The sequence below is a fragment of the Mauremys mutica genome, chromosome 1 (genome assembly GCF_020497125.1).
Source record: "Mauremys mutica isolate MM-2020 ecotype Southern chromosome 1, ASM2049712v1, whole genome shotgun sequence".
Classification (NCBI taxonomy): domain Eukaryota; kingdom Metazoa; phylum Chordata; order Testudines; family Geoemydidae; genus Mauremys; species Mauremys mutica.
Window position 1 is genome coordinate 10820463 of NC_059072.1, and position 22330 is coordinate 10842792.

Here is a 22330-nt window from a genome sequence, read left to right on the forward strand (position 1 = left end):
AGATGGATCTCACAGAGAGCAGCAGATTTGTCTCAACTGACTGCCCAGCAGTTGCAGGCTCATTTAAGAATATTTGTATGTGACAAGAAACAAATGATGGGTGCAGTGTGAAAAAACAAAAACAAACTGGATGCAAAGCAACTACTCAAATACGCAATCCCTAGACTTTACTATGTCCTTTCAGAACTTTCCAGATGAAAATTGTTACCCAAGATTCTAGGAATGGCCATCAGAAGATTATTACTTCATAGATTTCTAGGGGAAATCCAGAGGGTCCTCAGCAGGCTCTGATTTTTATTCCACCCTCTCTTTCCCCATTCCTATTATTCACTTCACTGAAACCTTCTCTCTTCACTTACAAAGTCTCAGACTAAATTAGTGACAAAGAGTCCTGTGGCACCTTATAGACTAACAGATGTACTGGAGCATAAGCTTTCATGGGTGAATACTCACTTCGTCAGATGCATGTAGTGGAAATTTCTAGAGGCAGGTATAAATATGCAGGCAAGAATCAGTCTAGAGATAACGAGGCTAGTTCAATCAGGGAGGATGAGGCCCTCTTCTAGCAGTTGAGGTGTGAACACCAAGGGAGGAGAAACTGGTTCTGTAGTTGGCTAGCCATTCACAGTCTTTGTTTAATTCTGAGCTGATGGTGTCAAATTTCCTGCCTCTGGAAATTTCCACTACATGCATCTGATGAAGTGAGTATTCACTCACAAAAGCTTACGCTCCAATACATCTGTTAGTCTATAAGGTGTCACAGGACTCTGTCACTTTTTACAGATCCAGACTAACACTGCTACCCATCTGATACTAGACTAAATTAGGACATTTTCTGAAACATAAAAAAAAGAGGATACCTCCAGAGTCCTGGATACCTTAATGTCCCTCAATTGAACATGTCTTAGTGTGCAAGTGCTTTTCCTAGCTATTGCAAAGGAAAAAAATTTTGCTGCAACATTTGCATATGATGTTCAAATGCTAATCCGTGACACCACTAGTATGGAAAGTGTTACAGAAAACACAATTCTACAACACAAAGTTGAAGATTTTTATACGTGCCTCCAGTCCACTGTTTTTGACTATTTTCATTACCAAAGATGCCCTATTTAAAACTACGAGGAGTCCTTGTGGCATCTTAGAGACTAACTGGGACACAAGGACTCCTCGTTATTTTTGCTGATACAGGCTAACACGGCTACCACTCTGAAACCTATTAAAAACTGTTCTCCTCACTACACTGCCTGGCTCTTAATCTTTGATTTGCCAAATGCTGTGCCTGCAGGATATGTATTATGCCTATTTTATTTTGAAAAATAAACATTCCCATAAAGAACAATTTGTTTTTCATGTCTTCCAAAAACTTTTACAATCTAGACTGTTGGGATGGCTTCCTCCACTCTTTGCTAAACTTGCAAATAAAACCCTAAATCACTTCATAGAGTACAGTCCTCCCCAGCACAATGTTCAGATACTTTGAAAGTTAAAAACCTAGCAAAAATCCAAATAGAGAAGATATTACACAGTTGCTCCCCAATGCAGCACTAGAACCTGCCCCCTACTCCATCTCCTACTCCGAGTGGGGCATACTACAGCAGTATCAAAACTATACTTGCGACCCGATAATTTATTGAATTTGTAACATGTCTGACATAAGCCTTCAGGTCATCTGTTCAAATTCATCAGTTGGGAAGTGACCCACCATCTGATGGCCTTTCAGAGTTCCAAGAGAGTTACTCTCAGTCCAATTCCTAGTGGATAGGTGTCACATCCGGGGAAACCCAAAAAAGATACTGCTTGGTGATGGTTAACACATTCGAGGCAAAAAGGATTGAACAGGCCCTGGAGAGCAGAAGTCCCCTGTAGATAAGGTGATCTTTTCAGGTCAGGACTGATGCACAATGCAGGTGAAAGTTATGCTCCTGCTGTCTTAACTATATTTGTCCTTTGAACAGAGGACTTTAGTAACAGGTCCTGCTCATCAGCAACCACTACTAACATTCTTCTCTTGATTAGAAGTGGATTTAATCCAAGAGCATATATAGCAATTTATCAAATTCTCTCACACACAGATCTGCATGTAAAAAAAATTAAGGGTTAATAAAAGTTTAATATGATTGTTTTCATTTAGTTTCTTCTCTACAAGAAAAAGCATTGTCCCCCACACTACAATTTTAGAGGCTATAAAACACAAAATAAATAGAACCAATAGCACTTAATAGCTTTTAGGATATCTGTCTATCCACCCCAGCCCCCAAAAAGCTTGGAAAGAGAGAGGAAAAAATCAAGTAAGAGTCATGAAGACCTGAAAATGTTAGAACTGGCATACCATTCAGCAACCTCTCTACTAAGCAAGGCAGACCATCAAGAACATTCCACCCCTGAGCATCACCCTCAGAACTAGTTACCTACCCAGTTCCAAGTCCAAGTCCAATCCAAGGCATTAGCGATCATTTGCTAAATGATTAAGGGGCTGTGTCCCATCTATCTCAACAGTTGCCACTTGTCCCTCACACTGAAACATGAGCTGATGGTTGGAAAGCTGTCAGAGCACAAGGTACACCTCACATGGACCGAGACAGAACTTCTCAATGGACAGCCGAAACTGTGGACCTGGCTTCTAGCAAAGATTTAACAGCCCAGGTTTAACACCGGACCCAGGAAAAAGACTTCTCCTTACACAGGTGTTTTAATGGAATAGCAGGTTCCCCACCTCACCCCACTTTAGTCAGTCTTAACGAGTCCTGTGGCACCTTAGCTTTTTACACCTCACCCCACTTTACTTGGAATCATACCCTGAGAGGCCATGAAATGGAGGTTCAGGTTGGACAGCTAAAATCCCATTTAGAGATCATTCTCATCATTTACGTACATGTCCCGATATTAAGGTGACAGGTACTTCAGAAATGTGAACCATGAATACCACAAGGATGCAAGACCACAAACAGCTCAATACCTCTCATTAAACATTCAACAAGGTCTTAGATTTGTTCACAAATAAAACAGAAAAGAGGTGAGCAGTGGTGTTTACACTATCAGAGTTCCATTATGCAGGATCATTCTATTTCACAAGTATTTAAAAACAAGTAGCATTAAAACAGAAGTTATACCACATACGGGAAGGGCAGATGATAGATGCCTTGCTGGGGCTACAAAGCCCAAGAAAATTTCATCAGATATTTTAAAGTTGCTCCAAATAATGAGGGTGGAGAGAAAAAAAGAGTATGAATTGAATGGCTAGATAACCTGTCCTTTAACTCTAATACAAAAGGACATTTTAAGATTCCTTTTCCATCACTCTAAGCACATCTCCTCAGTCTTGAATCTCGCTCTGGCTCCCACTCTTCTACATTAAGGGCAAGCTTCTCATCTTCACTTTCACAGTTTTCTGCCCTCATTTATACAGCTCCTAGAGATGTGCACAGCATTTCGGATAAAGTGTCATATGGTTGGGGTAGCAACCATTTAAATTAGTCATGACATAAGGAGAGACAGACGGTGGGATGCAGTTTGAAAGAGTAGTGAGATTCACACAAAATATGGTCATGGGGGTAACCCTATTTTTGTTATGTATTGAGCTAGTTTTCTTGTAAATTTATTTTATTTGTAATATTTGCAAAAGCAACAAAGTAGCGAGTTTTGAGGAAGGATCTGGAGGAGGAGGTTAATACCTATGCCCCATCTAAGTTCTTTTCCCAACAGTTCCCTTTGTCTCCTTCACCCACCCCGGACTACATCTCTTCTTCTGTGTTGCCCTTCAAGCCTGTAAAATCTTCCCAAGTATTTGAGAAGTAGCCTCTGTAAAAATGAAGTCCAAAGATTTATTCTGCAAGGGTATTCTCACCGCAGTGGTCATGCCCTATTATGTGTATGTTCTGTACTGGATTATGCTAGGCCAGGGGTCTCCAATGCAGTGCCCTCGGGTGACATGGCACCCGCTGAGGCATCGAAGTGCGCCCGCATACTGGCCGCTGGACGAGCATCCGCCGAAATGCCGTCGACAAGCTGCGTCATCCAGCGGCAGCGCCACTGAAATGCCGCCGATTTTCGACAGTATTTCAGCAGTGACGCCTCTGGATGACGCTGTTTGTCTTTGGCGCCGCCTATTGACGTCGCCACTTGGCGGAACTTTGGCGGATGCTTGTCCGCCACCACGGTCCTCCGTGGCTCATCTGGCGCTCGCCAAACGAAAAAGGTTGGGGACCACTGTGCTAGGCACTCCCCTCCTTTTGGGGGTAGAGCTTTAGTTATCTTTGGCTCATACTAGCCACGGTAAAAACCTTCAGAACAGCTCTCTGCTTAAAGATTCTCAGCATATTTTGTTGCTAGTACTACAGCAATCAGTACTGCACATGTAAACAGTTTAGACCAAATGAGTCACTGCTACACAGTAACAAAAAACTGGTGCAGAACAGAAATCAATATACTTTTTGTAGTAGGAAGAGAGCCTGAGGCATAAGCCCTTGTATTAGAGGCCTGGTATGAGGCAGAACCTGCTCACAGAATCTGCAAGAACAGGGCTGATGCTGCAAAAATACACATTCCTAAGAAGTGCTAAGTACAGAGTACTCATGCAGACACATCCCGATATCAAGTGGTACCAGAACATCCAGATAAAAAGGATGGTACAAAAACATTCCCCAAGGATAACAGAAACACACTGACCCCTTCTAAAAGATAAGGTTAGGATGACAGTACGTAACTTGTTTATATCAGGGTATAAAGATGCATCTCAGAGGGAATATCTGTGGCCAGCCCAGGGAGCAGTGGAAAGTCCCGTCATGGACTGAGCTGCGTCCATTATCACAGATACACATGTCTTAGTATCCTCGTAGAGTCTGCCAGGTGCTATTACTGTGCTTCGTCGACAATAAACCTGGCTGGATGCCTTCGCACCTTAACGACTCTTGTGGTCGTTCGGTGGGTCGCTCAAGGTCTGCTGTGCCAACTGTCCACACAGAGCTGCGACAGCACACAGAGAGAACACACACGCAGCCAAACATCTGACCACACTTTTTAACAAGATCAAAAGCAGTGAAGATATTTAGGGCACTTACAAAACATACAGGTATTTTAACTGGCACTAAGGTGCTTTTGTTTTCATAAAATGATGTAAGAACAGGCCTACTGAGGGAGCATGTGATAGAGGATGGAAATAAAAACATCATCCAAAATATTATGACTGGGGAAACGTGAATGAAGTCTGAGTTCATCTATTTCAAATGTAATCTTAAATTATCTACAATTCCTACAGCAACCTCAACTATACCGTTGCAGGCCGACATTATGGTACTTGGCCACACAACATACACGTACAGTAACTCCTCACTTACCGCTGTAGTTATGTTCCTGAAAAATGTTACTTTAAGCGAAATGATGTTAAGCGAATCCGATTTCCCTTTAAGAATTAATGGGGGGCTAGGTTGCAGGGATTTTTTTTTCCGCCAGATAAAAGACTATTTTATATGTATGTACACACTCACAGTCAGTATAAAAGTTTTAAACGAATTTAATACTGTTCACAGCAATGATGATTGTGAAGCTTGGTTGCGGTGGTGGAGTGAGTCCAAGGATGGGATATTTCCCAGGGAATGCCTTACTGCTAAATGATCAACTAGCACTCAGCTGAGCCCTCAAGGATTAAGACGTTGATAATGGAGCCTCACACTCTACAAGGCAGCACAAATGGACAGAGACGGAGACAGCATGGAAGAGAGAGACACAGACACACACCCTGTGTGAGAGAGAGAGAGAGAGATGCACATTGCCCCTTTAAGTACACTGACCCCACTGTAAGTACATTGCCTTTTTAAGTAGATTAGCAAATTGAGAGAGCAGCTTCTGCCAGCAAGCTCCCTCAGTCCTGAGACCTGTAGTGCCCCCCGCAATGGAGATAAGGTACAGGAGATGAGGGTACAGGAGTGGAGGTAGAGGCTGACACCCTGACATTAACACCCCTCCCCCCCTGCACAGCAAGCAGGAGGCTCCTCGGAGCAGTTCCAAGGCAGAGGGCAGGAGCAGCACACAGCAGTGGGGGGAGAGACAGCTGAATTGCCCGGCAATTGATAGCCTGCTGGGCAGCTGCCACACAGGAAACTTAGGGGAGCAGGGAGCTGATAAGAGGGTCTGCCAGTGCACCCTGGATTCTAAGCCCCCACCAGCTAGCTCCAACAGGCTGCTCTTTCTGCAAGCAGTGGACAAAGCAGGTGGCTACCAAACAACCTTACAAGGGAGCATTGCGCAACTTTAAATGAGCATGTTCCCTAATTGATCAGCAACGTAACAATCAAATGTTAACCGAAACAACTTTAAGTGAGGAGTTACTGTATATAGAAACACATGCTACAAGATACAATTTAGATAACATTACAGCCAACTTATTTACAAAAGACTTACCAGAGAAGCAACAGTAAAGCAAGTATAGTTCCATTCCATTATACCAAAGCTTATGGCACATGCGGACTAATTAACTCATGCCAGTTATTAGGTATGTCAGACACTCCTCTTGATAAGTTTTCAGTATAACCACAATCCTCACAACACCCTCAATAAAGAGCTTTCCCCAAGCAAACCTTCCTGAAACCAAGGAAGGCAGAAGGGCCAGAAATTGAAGTGTTGAGATAAGAAATGAATATATGAGCTTTCTATTGGTATATGGAATATCCAAGTAAGCTACTTCCCTCACCCACGCCTAGTCTTTCAATGAACAACCAGGCAAAACAGAGTTTTATTATAAGGGTTAAACATGTCCCACTGCTCTGTTGCATGGCCTATGAAGTCCGAACAATGTCAAGCGGTCAGAATTATAAAATGTAGCTCAACTCTAAAAGATGTTTTTAAAGTTGCCTTCTTAGTCAACAGGTCTACTCCTTTCAAGTTAGGAGCCATGTTTGAACACAAACATAAGGCATTTGGGGGTTTGGTTGAGTTCCCCCCGCCCCTTCCCCACACCGTTTTCCTTCTGCTAACTCTGCAGAGCTCATTCAACTACAGAAGCGGACGTTTGAGTCTTCGTGGCATGCTTAATAGAACTGTTAACCAAATTCCAACCACCGAGCCAAATTAGGTCTTCATTTACACTTGTGCAACCCCACTGATGACAATGGGTGACTTCACTGATGTCAGGATTTTACCCAGTAGGCTCATATAAGAGCAAATTTTGGCTTACAGAATTTTGATTTTTGGTGATGTCACAAGGAACACTGTGCATTCCTATCCCAAGTTAAATTACCATGGCTAGCAAGTAGGGTAAAGTTTACTCGTAAACTGAGCAAATTTGATCCGTAAGCATGAAAGATAACGGATTTCACAATAGCATTTTCACAGTAGAAACACTTTCATGTCACATTATTATATGAACAATGCTGCATAAAACAAAATAGAAAGTATTTTAATAGGTTTCAGTCTAAAAGCCACTTGTAGTTTTTAAATGCCTAATCTTTCCCAAGTGGCTATGTAGACTCTCTTCAATTTTCCACAACCAAAATTTACTTCTGGGCATGCAGAAAGCATAAAAAAATCATCCCAAAAGAGAGAGGAATCAAGAAATTAAGTTACTAAAAAAAGGAGCTTAGAATGGAGAGTCCCATATCAAATCGATGTAGAAGGGTAACAAATGAACATTCTCTGTTTGTAAGGAATCCATTTCAGCAAAAAACTGATGAAGGGGCTTTGGTATTCAGAAGCATTATAGGCAAGGTTGTTCTCATGCTAAGACTTCTAGCTATGCTTTTGCAGTCACTAGTAGTCCAGTAATGAACAGCCTGGCGTACAAAACCAACAGAGACTCATTCCTCTCTCCGATATATTCCATCCAAAGACAGACCAGACCTAACTGTACTTAGTTTTTGCCTACTGCATCTGTTTACAAGTCCAGAACCACACAGACCCATTCTTCTAGGTCAGGTGTAGGCAACTTATGGCACATGTGCCAAAGGCGGCACGTGAGCTGATTTTCAGTGGTACTCACGCTGCCCAGGTCCTGGCCACTGGTTGGGGAGGCTCTGCATTTTAATTTAATTTTAAATGAAGCTTCTTAAACATTTTTAAGACTTTATTTACTTTACATACAACAATAGTTTAATTATATGGTATAGACTTATAGAAAGACCTTCTAAAAACGTTAACATGTATTACTGGCACACGAAACCTTAAATTAGAGTGAATAAATTAAGACTCGGCACACCACTTCTGAAAGGTTGCCGACCCCTGTTCTAGGTTATCCAGCCACTGTTACCTCAGCAGTGACCTCTGACACTCCACAGTTCATTCATTCCCAGGTCCATGCACACTTCTGTTATGTCATTGTTACATATCACTAAAGTAATGAAAAGGTGAAAAGCTGAGAATCGTTGCGAAAAGTAAAATGTTGAGTGTTAATGAGAGCAAAATATTCTCTTTAGAAAAAACAAACACACACTACCTGGTATCAAGGCACACCTCAAAGCTCTTTGACTGGCATGTCCTACGCCTGTGGGAATTCTGCACACAATATTTTAAAATTCTGCATATTTTATAAACAACAGGTCTGTCTCATCTTACGTGGGGGTTCCGTTCTGCGGTTAGCGCGTAAAGCAAAAACCGCGTACAGTCAAAATTACATTGAGTTGAATGGCGGGTGGAATCGCCCGCACTACAGAAACGGTATTTAAATTGTTATTTTTCTCTTTTTTTTTGTTGTTTTTGCCGACCACGTAAAGCTGAAATCGTGCATGTTAAATGCGCGTAAGATGCGACAGACCTGTATCATCATGCTGGTTTCAATTATTTTGGTAATTTATTTCAAAATATCTTTCAGCAAGTTTCTCGGTAACAATACAGATCAAAATAAGATTCTGAAATTTTTTGAGAAATCGATTCTTACTAGGCATATTAGTACAGAACTTGGAGTAATTAATTTAAATTACAATACAGAAGTGTATTTCCTGCACCCGTCAAAACCAGTGCAAAGGCTTGGGGGAGCCAAGAGTAATGGAGGAGCTGTGGGAAAGGAAAGGAGCCTGGAGTGAACCTGGAAGTTTGTTGGGTGTGGGTGGGAGAAGTATGGAAAGGGGGGGGCCCCCGCAGGATTGTTAGGGAGTTCAGAAGCCTCCCCCATGCAGACCCTCGCTGACCCCAAGCCTCTCCCATTCAGTCAGGCACACCTGCCCCTCTTCCTGCACCCCCCATCCTCATATGTCCCTGCAGCCCTCCTTCACCCCTCCCCATATGGCTTTGCACCCCCACTCCTATTCAGCCCCTGGCTCGATGCTGTTACCCCACCAGCCCGAGCCCACACCCTAGTCTGTTCCCTTCACTAGCCATTCTGAACCCTAATCTGTGACACCGCTGCCCCCAGCAGTCCCGTGTGCCCCACTCTGTCTGTCCTAACCTGGCTCCGCAGGCAGGGTACTGTGATTCTACTCCTGGGGGAATCCTACACCATTGCGAATGCACAGAATTTCCCCTCCCCGGCCCCCCCGAAGAAAATACACTATGCCCAAGAAGTGCTGCAGTTCCACCTTTCACCCACCAGAGGCCATTGTGGCACCAGAACAGCCAGCTGCATTCATACTATTGGCTGTTCTGGTGCCACAGCAGCCTCCGGTGGGCAAAAGGAAGAACTGCAGCACTTCTTGGGAAAAATGTGTTTTCTGCAGGGAAAATAAATTCTGCAGGACACACGAATTCTGCGTGTGTGCAGTGGTGCAGAATTCCCCCAGGAGTAATGTCAAATCATCCTACATCTGATCTATGAAAAATGCTGGGAATAAATATTCACTTGTGGGCATTCCAAACCCCTCTCTCTGGTACATGCATAAATTAATGAAGTACACACATTCCACACAACTGTTAGATATTCATAACCTATCAAATCGGTTTCCTTCAACCACAGAAAAGCACACATTCAGAATTAGCTTGCAATTATGTATATCAAGCGTTAATTTTTAAAACTGTCATTTGTAAATCTGAGCTCAAAAAAGCATCTGAACCATTTTCTGAATGGTAAAGCAGCATACATTTAATGCGCCAGTAGCTCAAAAAATGACCAAAAAGTTACTGGCATTACTTTTTTCACCTTCATCACAACAGATGAAAAGTAATACCATAATGTAACATTTTTATCCTGTGACAAAATAAATAGGCCTCAGCATGTTTAAGGGCAATGCAACTTTGCTAATACATTCAAATAGTCTATACTCAATGCAGCATTTGTGCTGCTTTACCTTGCTCTTCTGTCACGAAGTACCTCAGAGCCAAATTTTGCAGATTATATGGCCAAGAAGATCATTGGGGGGAGGTGGGGGCAGTAGTAAACAAAAAAAATTCCCATAAAAGTGTGCAAGTGTATTAGGGCTTCTGGTTATCAAACAAATCACAGATTTAAATTCTTGGGCCTAAGTTCTCACTTCCCTGGGTGCCTACACACAATGGAGACAACATCTTTACAAAACTCTACAGCAGAGGTATGAGTGACAGAGAGAATGGATTCCAAGAGGAGCCTCAGTCAGTCAGTCTCAGCCAAGTCTGGGTGAGCGAGGTAAGATAAAACAGGACCTCAAGATACTCAAGCTATATAATTCATATGCTGTGAGTTGTATTAGTAACCTGTCTCATTCCTCCACTGTTCTGCAAGTATATCCTTGCTGTTTTCCTTTCAAAGGATAGTCACTACTGCAAAGCAAATAAGAACATCAGAATGGCCATTCTGGGTCAGATCAAAGGTCCATCTAGCCCAGTATCAACAGTGGCCAATGCCAGGTACCCCAGAGGGAATGAACAGAACAGGTAATCATCAAGTGATCCATCCCGTCACCCATTCCCAGCTTCCGGCAAACAGAGGCTGCCAAACACCATCCCTGCCCATTCTGGCTAATAGCCATTGATGGAATATCCTCCATAAACTTATCTATTTCTTGACCTGAGGATATGTCTAATACCACAATATAAGACCAGAGGCCAGCTGTGGCTGTGCTGCCGATCAGCCTTATTAGGCTCACGGGACTATAAACTGGCTATGTAAACATTTAGGCTCAGGCTGGAGCCCAGATTCTCTGAGACCCCATGAGAGAGGAGAGTCTGAGCCCTGACTCCAGCCCAAGCCCCAACATCTAAACTGCAATTTTATATCTCCACAGCCCAAGCCCTGAGAGCCAGACTCAACCGATCTGAGACTCAGTGCCGTGAGTTTTTTTAATTGCAGTGTAGACATACACTGAGGGACCAGATAGCTCAGCTAATTGATAAATTGGAATCTTTCACCTCTAGGTCACTCGTTGAAATGCAGCAAAGAAGAACAGTGAACAAATGTTATTGTGCTTGGTGGCCCAGGTGAAATGAGGAAATGACTCGGTCCAGTTCTCAGTGGACAAATGCTCATATCACAAAAACCACCAACACAAGAGGCCCTAATTGATACACCTGTTGACAGAAAGACCAATGACTCAGTACATCACGAGGACTGACCTGCTGTTTCCCTCAGATATTGTCTCTTTATTCAGGGTGGGTCTACCTCAGGGGTGAGCTGGAGCCGGTTCGCGCGAACCCGTTGTTAAATTTAGAAGCGGTTTTAGAACCGCTTGTTAACTAGCTTCCCTGCGAGGGAAGCTTTGATGGGCTCTGCCTGGGAAGCCTGTAATTCCTCCTCCCGGCCGCCGGGGGGCGCTGCGCTGTGCTGCGAGAGCCATGTGAGCTGCCTCCTGGCCCTGTTGCTGCTCCTGCTCTTTGGACCTCTGGCCTCGGGGCTCCTGCTGCTGCTGCCTGGTGAGTCCCCGGCTGCGTCCTGCTGCTCGGGCTGCTCCCCCCTTGCGAGTATCTGCGCCCCTCCCCCGCCTTCCCTGCCCCCAGCCACCCCCTGCCACAGCCACCCCCTGCCACCCCCAGCCAGCCCCTGCCCGCAGCCAGCCCCAGCCTGCCCCTGCCCCCAGCCACTCCCTGCCAGCTCCTGCCCCCTGCCCGCAGCCACCCGCAGCCAGCCCCTGCCCCCAGCCTGCCCCAGCCACCCCCTGCCCCCAGCCTGCCCCAGCCACCCCCTGCCAGCTCCCGCCCTCTGCCCGCAGCCCCCCTCCGCCCGCAGCCCGCCCGTCTGCATCACCTGCCCACAGCCAGCCCGTGTCACTCCCTGCCTCCAGCTAGCCCTGCCCCACGCCCCTATCTGCAGCCAGCCCCACATCCACTGGTGCCCTGCAGTTCCCAGGGCAGTAACCCTGCACACCTGCTTTAATGAGGGGGGGGCAGGGAGCAGCTGGGACCCACACATGTGCACACCCTAGAGTGACCAGACAGCAAGTGTGAAAAATCGGGATGGGGGTGAGGGGTAATAGGAGCCTATATAAGAAAAAGGCCCAAAAATTGAGACTGTCCCTGATCACCACCCACACATGTGAAACGGAGCTCATTTCTAGTTCAGCCCCATCTTTTTAAAAAAAGAACTTTAGGTAGGGTTAAAATACATCTGTATTTTCCTGGACATGTCAGGCTTTTTGGTTCTTAATCACCTCCTGGGAAAATATGGACGTATGGTAACCCTATTGGTACAAAAAATACATGCTGTCGCACATCCCTTAAATCAGAACTTTTTATAGGGAACCCGTTGTTAAGATTTTGGCAGCTCATCACTGGTCTACCTGTTATGGAAGGGGTAAGGAAAGCTTCTGTTCCTGTTAACCATGCTGTATCTGTTTTAGGAATAGAAGAATTCAACCTTGAAGGCTGTCAATGCTCAACTTTTTATCAGCAGTAAACTACCTGATTTTTTTTTTTTAAAGCTCTGTACTGTCATTCATAACAGGACAGTAAGCAGCTTCCCCAGCAATATTACTTGGCTATATGATTACATTTCTTTACGTTTGTATTCTACTTTGCTTGCAGTCCATAGGATTTAAAATATTACACTATTACTCCTTGGTTACAAGGCTTCACTGTGTTCTAGTCTAACCAGTCTAAGGTCATGAAATGGAACAGCTATTTTGGATATTTTGCCTGAGTACAGCATAGTCACAAGTGCCCAAGACTGGCACAAGTATAAGAAGAGATTATTTTCTACTCAGAATGCTGAAAAAATGCATTTACCTATCTTAATGAATCGACAGGGGAACATCTGTTCATCAATTTTATGCTTCAAGGTGAATGTTTCTTTGTTATAATCATTCTTTAAGCCACTGTGGAAAAAATAAATAAAGTTACTAAATCTTACCTTGTATTTTAGAACTAGCTAGTAAATGCAACCTAGGTCATGTCTGAAATGTGATGGTTTCGTTTTACTACTGATTCATAAGTATGCATGCTGGACCAGTGTCTGGACTGCTGTCAGCCACTTTACCTCCCAAGGAGGTAGCATGTCTAGTGATATGAGTAGGGAACTGGAGTCAGGAGACATGGATTCTGTTCCCATCTATGCCGACTCAAAGTGTAACTTTAGGCAAGTCACTTCTCTGCAACTCAGCTTTCCCATTTGTAAGCCATAGACAATACTTGCCTACCTCACAGGAGCATTATGAGAATTGATTGATTTAAAAGTGCTCTGTGATTTCCAGATGAAAAAGTACTACATAAAGTGCAAGGTATCAAGATTCATAATAAATTTTAACTATACTAAAGTCCATTTTTATAAAAAATGATACATGAAGCAATAATTCCTGACAAATTGAGAAGTCAAATGACACTGAAAGACTGCTCAACTATACCAGCAAACTACTAGCATACCTTCCTCCCTATTTCAAACCTTCCCTCTTCCCATCAAGTTGCCCCACAATTCAAGCACTAAGCAATAGCAATTTAAAGTTACTAAATTAGGGTAGCTCAAATTTGAAGATGCTTTTGAAATCCTACAACATGATCCTGCAGGATATCTATGCTAGGTTCTTCATGCCCCATGGTTTCACTTGGTAAGGCAGCACTAGTCTGATTCTTTGATCAAGGAAGAGCAGCCAACGAGTACTGACTACTTCAACAAACTAGCAACACACTCCCTATAACTGGGCTTTCCTGTTGCTGGCCTCCAATTAACATTGGCTCTTGCTGTATGGCTCCTCTGCACTCAAAGTACAGTGACTGATCTAAACATTATCTGTCCCTTTAGGAGGCAGGAGACTTGCTAGGTGGGCTTCTCAAATTTACATTAGTAATTATTCTAAGATCTATGATAAGTCTAAAACTGATAATAGGCTGCCTTCCATAAAATACCTACCACTGGACTACCAAATCAAGTGATTTTAAGACAAAGAAGAAATTAGTTTTGTACTCTGTCCTTTGACAGATCAATCAACATGAAGGTAAAGCAGCTGAGTAGTTCAGACCTGTACTATTACAATGAGTTTCTATACCTATGCAATCGAGAACACTTACTACAGAACTCCTAAAGAGCTATTAGAAGTTTTCCACAACTGTAGTTCAAATTTAGGTGCGAGTCTCAGGTATGCAGAAGAAAGGAATCTCAGCCCACAAGCATTAGCGCCCTGGCTCTTCAAAACCTCCAGGAGTTCACCCTCCACAAATCCTTTGTGGTTAGAACAAGGTAGGGAAGGTTTCCCAGAGCTAAATTTTGACATGTATGCTCCCTGGCCTGACCATATCACATCAGTTATCTGCCCATGGGACCACAGGAGGCACTAGCAGGCTTATACTAGCAGCCTTTTTGCACTGTTAACCAAGTGCCATTTGGGAGAAAAGAGGGAAGGGAAGAACACTGTGGTCCAGTCTTTGATTTAGGATGATTTACAAGTTGTTGAAATCATCTCTTACCTGGATAAAAGGTCTGTCATGTTTTCTTCATTCATCCCACCAAACACTTTAAACTTCTTTAAATTGCAGACATGAGTCTTCTCATATTTGCCAAAGGTGATACTTTGGACTATGGCAGGTCTTTCGAGTTTCAGAATCAAATACTGTGGAAAGAGGGAAAAAAAGAGGATGAATTTTGAGCACAACAATAAATGCTGCAGAGTGTGCACCTAGGAGGAGGAAAATTACAGCCTTCATAGGTAACACCAAGGCTGAAGGACAATGATTAATGTTGGTACTCCAAATTATATGGTCCCTGCCTGTGAATGAGATTAAACAAAGGAAGATGAGGGCTGCATATTAGGAAGTACGGCTTTAAAAGAAATCTACATAACCAGAAAATAAGTCAGACCCCATATGCTCTTCAAGACCTCATGTATTCCTTCTGGGAGTTGGAAGACAGACTTCAGAAGGCACTGCAAGGTATGGCCAGGCTCTGCATAACTGTGACTCTGCTATGCACTAATGCTTGAACTGAAGCTTAACTTTGGAGTACATTCTGTTGATTCAATCTCTCTTAGATGCTAACCTACAACTTCCATTAACTATGTCAGTTCAGAGACTACCTGGTCCTAGAGAGCAAAGTGAGCCACGAAAAGCTTGGCTCATCAGTAATAGGTGAACCAACTGCCTGTAAAGCATATCAAATGATATTTGGCCATTTCATTTGCTATAGGGAGCCTCTCCTAGTCCATAAGGAAACTGATCCGAAGAGTTTGGCTCATGAGGCTCTCCTTTCAGCTGTCCTCTGGGCACAGAGGGGTTGGCATAATCACATTTTCTGGCCTTATCAGTCACCTTAACCAGTCCTGCCTGAGGGAAAGAATCCTACTTCTTAAGTGCCCCTGAAGGGAGATGTTCCTACTGAATAGTCTGGTTGGACGCCAGGAATCAAGACGTTTTAATTTTGCATAGCTGAGAGTAAAAACTCCTCCCTTCTCTCTCAGAGAATCAAAAGAAGGTTTTTTCCCCCAACAAAAGCAGAACAATCTAGAATTTACTCTTGAGTAGCAGATCTTGTTCTGCTCCCAACGTTCACAACAGGGAGATCTACAATAGGATTGTCACACCCACACAACAGAACAAGTAAGAGGTTGAAAAATGTACAATAAACTCAACATGCACTACCTTCCCCTTGATTTTGCCACAAAAACCTCCATAGAAGCTACTGTATGAACAGATATGTACAATATTCTAGAAACCTTTCCACTGCAAACTACATGGGGGAGGTGCCTAGTCCAACCATAAAATGGTGCTGCAGATTCAAACATGATTAGCATTTTAAGTTTAACTATTTTGATAGTAAGTGACAGACTCCATAGAATTTAAATACAAGTGACTGCTTTCAAAGATCCCAGATTAGAGACTGGAGTCTTATCTATCCACAAAGCAGGTACAGCACAGAAAACAGCCATGCAAACTTTGTTGAAACTGCCCTGCGACCATGCCTCAAACTTGACCTAGAATTACAACTTCCAGGGTGATGGAGGAATTTGTTCTCCACAACCAGTCAGACAGACAGACCTTGGTCTTTTTGCTGTGACTCCATCATACAGTCACCTCTAACTGTCCCTAGAAACTGGAATGAGACCAACACCACATTGTACCTAGGGCAGTAAAACTGTGAATTTAGACTAAGTTCTTGAGGACAGGAACAGGCCCTCACTAAGTGTTTATACCGCACCTAGCTCAATGGGACCATGATTTCAATGGGCGCCTCTAAGTCTTACTGTAAAACACATGGGCTAGAAAGAATTAGACAAAATGAAAAAATATTTCCATTAATAATAATTGAAGTCTACAAGTAAGCAGAGTAAGAAAGGAACACAGTTTGATTTAAGGATATTTACTTTGTATATTTTGACATGATGTTGACAATGTATGTTTTAATGTTATAAAAATTTTAATTTTTGAATATCATCTGCTGTCATTAAACAATTATGGTCTGACCTCATACATAATTTCCCACAACTGAAAACTGAAATAGCCAACATTAAGAAAAATGCTTTAAACCCATAATTTTGAAGTAAATTATAAAAAATACAATTGAATGCTGCCAAACGTAAATACACATCATAGCAATAATTATGTATTTTTAAAAACTTACATATCTATGCACTGTGTCACAACACTACTAACACAACAAGAAGCAGCATTCAGGCTAAAGGCATTACTATAAAGCATCTGGTTAATACTAAATGAGGGAATCTTTAAACATGATTGGGTAAGTTATTTTTTAGTTAAATAATAGCATTAAGAGACACAAAACCAAGGAAAATCAATCTTAAAAGTTTATTCACAATTTAGGACAAAAGAGGTATACCAACACTTTGCCAATAGCTAATTACAATGCGAGGTGAGGACAGTGCTTTTCCAGTAGTTCTCTGCAAAGCCTCATATAGCTCAAAGCCATATTTGAACACAAGTCTCTCTCTAGCCACCTGCACATTTTTTATTTTACATGCCTCTTTTCATCAGAGTATCTCAAAGAACTTCACAAACCATATAAATTCAGCAGCACTGAACTCCAACTTCTTCTGGAATCGACAGTGGTCAGCAAGCGGAGCAAACTGGCGTGTGGCATGCTGAAGAACAAAGGAGTAGATGGGGGACTTTTGGCCTAGGACACTAGCACAAATCCCATGTGATCTTATGTTCTTTTCCAAAAATCTCGTACCACAAGTTATATATTACACAGTTTTACCTGAGAAAGCTGAAGGACTGGAACTGACCTTATCAAGATCTGAACTTGTGGTTTCAAGGAAATTAAAAATTCCATATCAGATGCTTAGGTTACTAAGATACACCCTCTGGCAAATATTAATGCCAGATTTTCGGAAGAGCCAAACTCATATGTAGTCTACGTGCTTATTAAATGCTGCAGTTTTTATTATTTTTAGTCCAAAGGAAGGGAGAGAAACAGTGGGGAGAAGACATGGATTTTAGTCAAAACCTGTCTCTGCACAACATGTGCAGGGCATCTTAGTTGGAAGGGCAGAGACCTCTAGAAATGAGGTGTGGTAGTTAGCGGACACGCTTACTAGCTGTATTAGAAGCTATGCAGAAGGTTTCAATTGAGGATGAGCAGGCTTGCAGGTTCCACACACTCACCATCTGAGAGAAGAGCCAAATAGAGCTCACAGGGTGAAAGTTATAAAGAGGAGCTGGAGACAGCCCTGTGGACTCAGTGACTGATCAACACAGGATCGAGAAATGCATCTGCTGTGAAGGCTGCGTTCTAATACCTCTACTGCTTTAGATACAGGCTGCATATTCCTAATCTTGCTGGAAGAGGAAACAGTAGACTATTACCTCAGGGACTGAAATTGCTGCTGATTGTGAAGATCACCTGACTGTTGTGCTGAGAAGGTTCTGAGGTGTTTGGAAGGGAACTGAGGCTCCCATTTTCCTTAGGCTCTGGATGATCCAGGTGACTGACTAACTGACACACACTACACAGAGTGATGCCACCCTACAGAGACTGAAAAAGTCTTAGAGAAGATCAGAGCAGAAAGTATAAAAGGGTATATATATGCTCTGTTGAAACCTTGCACTGAATTATATGTAAAAGTAACGAAGTGGGAGAGTTTGAACAAGGAGCACCAATAGGTTCAGTGCCTAACATTTTTATTAAACCAGTTATTCAAAAGTATTCCAAATGTTTTTGTTTATATTACATGTTTGTTCACTAAGAAAATCATATAGTACTCTCCCTGAGGCTGACTGACAACTGCTAGTAGCACCAACATTCAGGGGATTGCATTATAATTCTGAGGATTAACTCTGTTTAATAATTTTTCTGAGAAGTCCTGAAACCGCAGAAACTTCAGCCTGTGCTTCAGCAGAGAAAAACTGAGGTACAGGGGAAAAGGGAGTGTAACAAAATTATACATATTACCTTAGCAACCGCTACCCAGTCACATAGGCATCAAAAAATGTGACCCCAAGTGTCATAGCGGGAACTGAGTTCTTTTGAAGATCTGGCCCAGGCCACATGTTTAATCTACATGGTGTGTTTACCGCATACAGTTGAACAAGTTTTAACAATATACTTTAAATCACTCCCTGATATGATCTGCACAGCAGGAGCAGAATCAAGAGGTAAAATTTTAAGATTAGGCAGAAGATCAAAATCTTTCTTTACTCTGCAGGGATACAAAAATCTTTTGAACCAGACAACTGTTTATGTACTTGGTAAACTGAAGTTGCCACTTAGGATGCTTTATTTTTTACAAGGATAGAATACTTCTGCTCTGTATTAGCTCCAACTGTGATTTCTCCAGAGCCAATAGGCTGAATCAGACATTAAAAGTCTTATCTACCTAACATTATCCCTGCAATTTGATTCACAACATACTCTGCTAGTTTTTCAACATAAACAAGCAGTTGTCATGATTTCACCCTAGAGGTAAATGCATTTCATTAACACACGAGGTACAGTATATAAAAAACAAATACAAGATCATAAAAAAAAAGTTAAGTCAGGCATAGTGACTGTGGACATAGTTCACTGCATTAAAGGCCTACTTTATGTTTATAACAAGGATTACATCTAAAAACATGTTTTTATATATTAACTGTCATCAACCACCACAGGAATCCATATTGTTGTATGTACACTGCACTAATTCAGAATAGAACCACAGCTAAGATTCTCTTTTATAAAATGAAAGTCTGGTCTCCAATACTATCAATTTTATTACATTTCCTCTGTAAACCTAGAACTAGTAAGAAAAGAGAATATACCAGCTTCTGCTTAAATAGACTACTACATCACAGGTTTACCATTGTACATATCATTTCTGGGTCATTCTATTTCAAGAGTGGATCCAGAAAGTATCCAGTTTAACAAACAGCTGAAGTGTATTTCCTTTTTCTGGCACTCATTCATAATCAACTCGTGGCCTTCAAGGCCACAAGAGCCATTTAATTCTACCATAACCACATAGCTGGAAAACCCCTTTACTAAATATAACCCAAGGGGTAGTATGTCAGATGTTTCAGTTGTATGTTGAGATTTTAGACTTCCACTTTCAATTTCTTTTTCAATGAACAACCTGACTAACACCCTACTGCACCAATCAAATGACATTTAATTTCCCTCCGCTACTCTGCAAATTGGTGGATTTTCTCCCGTTCTACTCAGGTTCTTTATCAAGCCCATCATATGTGCTTTTCAAATGAAGAAGTTTCTTATGGACAATTCTCTCTCTCCAACAACAAGCAGGAGGAAAGAAAAGAAGGAAATGCATGTTTAATTCAACATAAAGAACAATTAAGTGGTGAAGATTCATTGAGCAGCACAGAACCAGTGCCACAAAATGGCATTAGAAAACACTGATTTTGAAGGTGCAGCCGTTCTGAAGAGACAAACCCTACTGGTCAGGACTAGAGCTGGGTGAATAACGAATTTTTCAGTTTGCAGCCAATTTTGAAAAAAAAAAAAAAAGTAATTTGAGGGCAAACCAAAAATGACATGTTTTGACTTGTTGAAAATTTTCAAAAAGTGTAAACATTATTGAAACAAAAAATTGAGTTGAAATATTTCAGTGATGTTGAAAGTAAATGTTTTGTTTAGACTTTCAAGCATTTTGACAAAAAGCAAGCACAGGATTCCCAAAACAGGAAGAAAAGGAAGTAGTACCTTCCTTATAAGCTTTAGCCCAGCGGTTGGAGGCCTCAGCTGGGATATAGGAGGCCTGAGTTCAATTCCCCCCTCCTCCCATATGGAGAAGGGACTTGAACACGGGTCTCTTTCTCCCCCCCCGATTTTCCAGGACAGTGCCCTAACCACTAGCCTATTCTGGAATGGGGCTCTCAATCTCTGCTCTTGAAGCTGCTCCACTTTCTGTAAATAAACATGCACAATAGTTGTAGCCATGATGGTCCAGGGATATTAGAGAGATAAGGTGCGTGAGATATCTTTTATTGGACCAATTTCCATTCAAATTAACAGTTCATAGTCAATTAATAGTCTTTGGGCCAGGGAAAGAGTTTGGGAATGACTCCACAGACTGCTAGTTAGAACACTTACCTAGGACGTGAGAGACCCAAGTCCCTGCTCCAACTATGTTTTATTTAGAGAAAGCAGAGCAGCTTCAAGAGCAAAGATTGAGCAAGCCCCATTCCAGAATAGCCTAGTGGTTAGAACACTCTCCTGCAAAAGTGGAGGGGGAGTCCCAACTTCAAAGCTCTTCTCTATATCAGGGAGCAGGAGGAGCTGAACCCAGGTCTCCCACATGATTACCCTAACTGCTGGGCTAAAGCTTACAACTATGCACCGCCACCGATCCGCTGTTATGTCAATCTTTTACTTGCTTTTGTCAAAATGCCTGAGATTCAAAACAAAATATTTTAATATTGAAACAAAATGTTTCATTTTACACAAGAATGGCCATACTGGGTCAGACCAAAGGTCCATTTAGCCCAGTATCTTATCTACTGACAGTAACCAATGCCAGATGCCCCAGAGGGAGTGAACCGAACAGGATAATGATCAAGCGATCTCTCCCCTGCCATCCATCTCTACCCTCTGACAAACAGAGGCTAGGGACACCATTCCTTACCCATCCTGGCTAATAGCCATTAACGGACTTCACCTCCATGAATTTGTCCAGTTCTCTTTTAAACGCTGTTATAGTCCTAGCCTTCACAGCCTCCTCAGGCAAGGAGTTCCACAAGTTGACTGTGCACTGTGTGAAGAACTTCCTTTTATTTGTTTTAAACCTGCTGCCCATTAATTTCATTTGGTGTCCCCTAGTTCTTGTATTATGGGAATAAGTAAATAACTTTTCCTTATCCACTTTCTCCATATCACTCATGATTTTATATACCTCTATCATATTCCCTCTTAGTCTCCTCTCTTCCAAGCTGAAAAGTCCTAGCCTCTAGTCTCTCCTCATATGGTACCCGTTCCAAACCCCTAATCATTTTAGTTGCCCTTCTCTGAACCTTTTCTAGTGCCAGTATCTCTTTTTTGAGGAGACAACATCTGTACGCAATATTCAAGATGTGGACATACCATCAATTTATATAAAGGCAATAATATATTCTCCTCCTTATTCTCTATCCCCTTTTTAATGATTCCTAACATCCTGTTTGCTTTTTTGACCGCCTCTGCACACTGTGTGGATGGCTTCAGAGAACTATCCACGTTGACTCCAAGACCTTTTTCCTGATTCGTTGTAGCTAAATTAGCCCCCATCACATTGTATGTATAATTGGTTATTTTTTCCAATGTGCATTACTTTACATTTATCCACATTAAATTTAATTTGCCATTTTGTTGCCCAATCACTTAGTTTTGTGAGATCTTTTTGAAGTTCAGTCTGCTTTGGTCTTAACTATCTTGGGCAGTTTATCATCTGCAAACTTTGCCACCTTACTGTTTACCCCTTTCTCCAGATCATTTATGAATAAGTTGAATAGGATTGGTCTGAGGACTGACTTTTGGGGAACACCACTAAAACCCCTCTCCATTCTGAAAATTTACCATTTATTCTTACCCTTTGTTCCCTGTCTTTTAACCAGTTTTCAGTCCATGAAAGGACCTTCCCTTTAATCCCATGAC

At 42.2% G+C, this 22330-nt stretch overlaps 1 protein-coding gene across 6 annotated transcripts in view; it reads right to left on the reverse strand.

Moving 5' to 3' along the window:
* Nucleotides 1-22330, reverse strand: part of MKLN1 (muskelin 1) — a 169585-nt gene that overhangs the window by 111602 nt on the left and 35653 nt on the right. For 4 of the 6 annotated variants that reach the window (XM_045028871.1, XM_045028886.1, XM_045028878.1 and 1 more), the window contains 2 exons: nt 14722-14864; nt 13051-13139 (listed from right to left, as the gene is read on the reverse strand). In XM_045028871.1, coding sequence (XP_044884806.1) covers nt 13051-13139; nt 14722-14864 — 232 coding nt within the window. Of the gene's footprint in view, nt 1-13050; nt 13140-14721; nt 14865-22330 lie in introns of those variants that run through there. The other 2 variants (XM_045028903.1, XM_045028895.1) reach the window with 2 other exon arrangements.